Source organism: Tamandua tetradactyla, chromosome 1, assembly GCF_023851605.1.
Source record: "Tamandua tetradactyla isolate mTamTet1 chromosome 1, mTamTet1.pri, whole genome shotgun sequence".
NCBI classification, from domain to species: Eukaryota; Metazoa; Chordata; class Mammalia; order Pilosa; family Myrmecophagidae; genus Tamandua; species Tamandua tetradactyla.
This window is the reverse complement of record NC_135327.1, coordinates 72,638,836-72,644,835: the sequence shown is the minus strand read 5'-3', so window position 1 is coordinate 72,644,835 and position 6,000 is coordinate 72,638,836. Positions and strand designations below refer to the sequence as shown.

General features: G+C 39.6%; 1 protein-coding gene across 3 annotated transcripts; it reads left to right on the top strand.

Annotated features, from left to right (window-relative positions):
- FIGNL1 (fidgetin like 1) lies at nucleotides 1-5,918 on the top strand. Of its 3 annotated transcripts, none has more exons than XM_077119143.1 (2): nucleotides 1-67; nucleotides 3,106-5,918. In XM_077119143.1, exon 2 carries the CDS (start codon nucleotides 3,116-3,118, stop codon nucleotides 5,147-5,149), a length of 2,034 nt encoding a protein of 677 aa, XP_076975258.1. In that variant the 5' UTR covers nucleotides 1-67; nucleotides 3,106-3,115; the 3' UTR covers nucleotides 5,150-5,918. The 3 variants fall into 3 exon arrangements, with proteins under 3 accessions (XP_076975258.1, XP_076975250.1, XP_076975243.1); XM_077119135.1 differs by having other exon boundaries at nucleotides 6-78; XM_077119128.1 differs by having other exon boundaries at nucleotides 24-472.
- The last annotated feature ends 82 nt before the right edge of the window (nucleotides 5,919-6,000 follow it).

Genomic DNA, 6,000 nt, shown 5'->3' with positions numbered 1-6,000 from the left:
AGCACGTACACAGTGCGCAGGCGCGAGCCCGACTCCCGCGATTTTCGGAGGCCGCGGGAGTATCCCAGTGAGCCCCAGGTGGGCTGAGGAGGTCCTCGCGGGGCGAGGGATATCTCTGACCTCCAGGGGCGCGGGATTGCGACTGAGGCGGGCAGGAGGAACAGAGGCAACACGGAGTCGGGGAGGGCAGGCTCGCCGTCTGCGTGGAAACCGAGGCGGGCTTGGGCGCGTGGGGGTCCCGGAGCCGTGGCGGGGTGGTGTTGGGCTGCTGAGCCGGGATCTGGGCGGGGTGCTGGACCCTTTGGGTGCAGAGCCCTCGCGTGCGAGGCCTGTCGGGTTGCTGGGCCTTTGGCGGTCTCTGGTTGCGGCCGGCCGCGGCTCCCCCGGACCCGGCATGGGAAGACGTTCCTGAGCAGTCGCTGCGTGGTGAAGGGCGTTGAGGACCGACACGGGTTTGTGAAAACGCCCTTCTGTAAGTGCTGGAAGTTCTTGTAATGGTTTTGTCCCGGGCGCCTTAAAAAAATTTTTTTTGAGGAGACGGTGAGCCCTGGAAGTTTCAGAAAGGGTGATCTAAGTCAAGAGCAAGTATCGCGCTTAGCCTGAGAGCGCCCGACTGAACAGACAGAGGACCACGGGTTCTAGGGATTAGCTACCTCCTTTTACTGGTGGCTGTTTTGAGGGCTAGGACCTTTTTATTCTTCGTACAGAGTTTTTGGCCGTGACGGTAGGATGAACTTGGGCTTGACAGTCAGTCAGACCTGCGTTCTCCACCCCCATCCGTGTGTTCTGAGGCAAATCGTTAGCCTCTGTGAATGGTTATCCTCTTTGAGGTCACAAAGAAGGGCATAGTAGCTTCTTTGTGTACAATAATAACTAATAGTTTATTTGGATATTTTCTCTGTGCTGACAGAACTGTTGTGCGAGCTTTGCAGAATTAAAAGTCCCTGTCAGCTATCTAGTGTTACTATATACGTTTTGTATGTGGGCAAACTGAGGCATAGAGAGTAAGGAATTTACCAGGGTCACAGCTGGCAGGTAATGGAGCTAGAATGGGAACCCAGCTTGACTCCAGAGCCTGTACTCTTTAATTCGTGCTATTACGCCTCTGGAGAATTAGAGGAAACTTGTATAAAAGGCCTGCAGTGTCAGGCACATGTTAGGAGCTCCATCAGTATTTTATTTAGTACAATGAATATCTTATTCCAAATGCTAGGAGAATATAACTATAATGGAAAAAAGTTCCTGCATGCTGTCTAGTGGGAAAGGCAAATAATCACATTCTCAAAATAGAAAATGTGAGCAAAAATGAAGAAGATTGAAATGTCTTTCGTATGTTAGTGTTAATTAACCAGGCATTTTAGATCTAGTAAAGACCATAAAGAGTGAAGTGATTTGGAAATTATAATCAGGACCATAGCTAAATCATTCATCATTGATGGCCAGATAGTTGTTTAATTTACTTGTTGGGTACATGATTGAGTTGAAGGAAAGGAGTGAGACTTGGGAGATGAATATTGAAGAAAAATGTGAAGGTGGGTGGGAGAAAGGAGGATATTCTGGTAACAGTAACTAGTGCCCTGAGCTGTGGGAGGAATCTCAGGATTGCAGGTAATGAAATGAAATGAAGTCATGAAAAGGAAGAGGTTGATCACAGTAATTGTGAAAGTTTGTGATAAATGTTTTCCAAGTCACCTCTGTTCATCTTTTTTATTTTTCATTTCTAGTATTACATTAAAGAGCATAAAAATAAGAAAGTGGCATAATTGTCAGGAGAACTCAGTTCTAGTTTTAACTCCAGTTTATTTAGCTTTATCATTGAGCAAATTACTGTCTTGCTGAAACTTAAGTTTCTTTACTTTTTCAACAAAGATTGATGAATACTTACCCACAATGTGGCATTCTTTGCAAGGCATTATGGGAGATAGAGACATATTCAATTTGCTTTTGCTTTTAAAAAAGCCTACTGATTATGAATCCATATTTGCAGGCAGTTTGGAAGAGAAGCTTCAAAATGTATGAGCTCTTGGGTTTTACTTCATTGTGGTACTTATAGGCAACTGTATTACAAAGTTTTCTCATAAATTTTTCTTATGGGTTGTCAGGTTAAATTCTCAATAGCCAGCAACATATATTTGCCTACAATTCTGTTACGATAATATAACTCAATGTGAGGAGACTCATGAAATAACTTGAGAAGAAATTTAAAGTAAAAGCACTTTACTAGCTGATTTCTTAGTTCTCATATTTCATTCATCATAACAGTTCATTTGATTTATTACTTTTTGGGAAACTTGGAATTTGTGAGATTTCTAGGGCATCTTGTTTTAGGTGCCCAGTCACATATCAGTTATTGAAAAACATTAAATATAGTATAGTTCATATTTATGATCCATGCAGCTCAATCTACCAGCTTTGGTAGTAGCATCAAGAAGCCTTTTGTACCTGGTGAATGAATGTGCAATGCTTACAGTGAAAGTGTTTGTGTTTGAATTTTGGCACCAAAGCTAACTGGCTGTGTGATCCTAAGTTACTTAACTCTCTCAGCAGTTGTTTCTACATTAGTGCAATAAGGATGGTAATAATAGCTTTGAAAGTGTTTTCATTCTCATCATTTGACTTGATTCACTTAATGGTTCCCCATTTTACAGATAAGAAAACTGAAGAAGGTACAGAGATAGTAAGAGTCTTCAGATCATCCGTCTAATTTCTGCTAGTGACTAGATGTAACCCCCTGGTTGTTTTATTTTTTGTTTGTTTTTTGTCTGTAATTCCATTGTTTTTTCATATCATCTTCCATCTATATCTTATGAATGCTTTCCTTTTTCTCAAGTAAAATGATTATATAACCAAGAATTTAACTCATATACAGAAGTCATTAAGTCAGGCCTTTTTATCGGTGATCCTTATGGTCCTTGCCAATGCTTGATATCTATGATTAACTGGATATTTTCTTTATAAATGATCTGTTCATGCAAGTTTACCTTGTAAATGAAAAGGAAGTACCTTCCCTCAGATTAGCAAAGCATTTTTAAAAGCATATTTGAAGTATTAATCTTTGTTCTTTTCATGATACTGATACTTTTTCACTTTTCTCACTTATTATAGAACTTCAAAAATGCAGGCTTCCAGCTCTAGGTCTGTGCACCTGAGTGAATGGCAGAAGAATTACTTTGCAATTACATCTGGCATATGTACATCAGGACAGAAGGCAGATGCATACCGTGCACAGATATTACGCATTCAGTATGCATGGGCAAATTCAGAGATCTCCCAGGTCTGCGCTATCAAGCTCTTCAGAAAATATGCAGAGAAATACTCTGCTATTATTGATTCTGACAATGTTGAAACTGGCTTGAATAACTATGCAGAAAACATTTTAACTTTGGCAAAATCTCAGCAAACTGACAGTGGCAAGTGGCAGTCTGGATTGACAATAAATAATGTCTTCAAAATGAGTAATGTACAGGAGATGATGCAAGCTGGCAAAAAATTTAAAGACTCTTTATTGGTACCTGCTGATGCATCAATAATAATCCATAAGGAGCCCATTGTTTCTGATTTTCCTAAAGTTAGTGTGTGCGATGGTTATGGAGAGGGTGACCTATCGAATAACTCAACTCATACAGAAAGGACCCAAGATATCCCAGAGAACATACCTTCTAGGTGCCTACAGAATGCCCAGCCACCCAAGGTGACTGATGCTTCTAAGACTTGTCCTATATTGTCAGTGCCTTTTGGTGGATCAGCCCCTGCAAAATTCCATACCACGCCATTATTTGGATGTGCCAGAAAGGAAAATCACAGCTCTCTGAAAGCCAATGCGGGACTGAATATGGCCTTATCTAATGTGTCTTCTTTTCCTTCTGGCTGTGAAAATCAACAGGAAAGGAAGGCCTTCTATGGTACTGGCACCAGCAGCATTGAGGCACTTTCCAATTCAATATTGAATAAGGCTTTTAGTAAAACAGAAGCTAATGGCCACAGGGAGGAGAGCAATCTGCCCACTTTTAAAACAGCAAAAGAACAGTTATGGGTAGATCAGCACAAAAAGTGCCACCAACCCCAGCGTGCACCAGGACCTTCATATGGAGGTGTAAAAAAGTCTCTAGGAGCTGGTAGATCCCGAGGGATATTTGGAAAATTTATTCCTCCAGTACCTAAGCAAGATGGGGAAGATCAGAATGGGAGAATGCAGTATAAGCCTTATGGGGCAGGTTCTGCAGAACCAGCACATCCTATTGATGAACGTCTGAAAAACTTGGAGCCAAAGATGATTGAACTTATTATGAATGAGATTATGGATCATGGACCCCCAGTAAATTGGGAAGATATAGCAGGAGTTGAATTTGCTAAAGCCACTATAAAGGAGATAGTCGTGTGGCCCATGATGAGGCCAGATATTTTTACTGGTTTACGGGGACCCCCTAAAGGAATTCTTCTCTTTGGCCCTCCTGGAACTGGTAAAACTCTAATTGGCAAGTGTATTGCTAGCCAGTCTGGAGCAACATTCTTTAGCATTTCTGCTTCATCTTTGACTTCTAAATGGGTAGGTGAGGGGGAGAAAATGGTCCGTGCATTGTTTGCTGTTGCAAGGTGTCAGCAACCAGCTGTGATATTTATTGATGAAATTGATTCCCTGCTATCACAACGGGGAGATGGTGAGCATGAATCTTCTCGAAGGATAAAAACTGAATTTTTAGTTCAGTTAGATGGAGCAACCACATCCTCTGAAGATCGTATCCTAGTGGTGGGAGCAACTAATCGGCCACAAGAAATTGATGAGGCTGCTCGGAGAAGATTGGTGAAGAGGCTTTATATTCCCCTCCCGGAAGCTTCAGCTAGAAAACAAATAGTAGTCAATCTAATGTCTAAGGAGCAATGTTGCCTCAGTGAAGAGGAGATTGATCTTGTTATACAACAATCTGATGGGTTCTCTGGAGCAGATATGACACAGCTTTGCAGGGAAGCTTCTCTTGGTCCTATTCGCAGCTTACAAACTGCTGATATTGTCACAATAACACCAGATCAAGTTCGACCAATAGCTTATGTTGATTTTGAAAATGCCTTTAGGACTGTGCGACCCAGTGTGTCTCCAAAAGATTTAGAGCTTTATGAAAACTGGAACAAAACTTTTGGTTGTGGAAAGTAAATGGGACACTTGCAATTAAAAGATGGCATCATTATAATACAATCTGTTTCATTTTTTTTGCATAGGAAGCTGGGAATTTATTAGTTGAATTTTTAGTGTATAGATAAAATTCTGTGCTTCAAATAAAATAGAATAGTAGCAATAGCTCAATTTTATAAATCATTGACATAGCCTATGTTAATATAAGCCTTATATGCCTTTCACTTTTTACCTGATGTATAAACCTATTTATACAAAGTGAGAATGGACTTTTTGTTTCTAAGAGATACTTGTTCTGAAGATAGCTAATATAAGTAATAGCTCAAATTGAATTATTTTTTAAACCTGAAGATTGCATTTGTATATGAGGATGTACCTGATTTATAGTTATCTCTTCTTTAAAAATATATTTTTTGAAGGTCACATAATGCATAATGCATAATGTTAGCTAGTATAATGGTTTAAATTGGAAACTATTTCTTATGGTTTAAGTATATTTACCCAAAAGCCATGGTATGCCAGTTTTTACTTTTTTTATGCTGTTTTATAATCCCTTTTACAGTTTTCTTCCTTTATCAGAACTAACTAGTAAACATGTTCAGAAATAGCAAGGTGTAATCTAATATCAGAACTATATTCACAGAACTGAAAGACAAAGAATTTCATGTTGTGTTTTTTTCCAGGGGATATATGATATTTAAAATTAATGCTTTGAAAATAAATAAATTAATTAATTAATACTTTGACACTACTTCACTGCCTGTAATAATGCTCTTTCAAAAATAAATGTTTCCAGAATTTATAGTGAACCATTTCATTTTACAAATAATGCATCGTCATTGTAGAAATTAAGAAAATACGAAAAAAGATAG

What these genes read in the sequence shown, in the direction of transcription:
- FIGNL1 (XM_077119143.1), top strand. Translation starts at nt 3,116, where the DNA reads ATGCAGGCTTCCAGCTCTAGGTCTGTGCACCTGAGTGAATGGCAGAAG.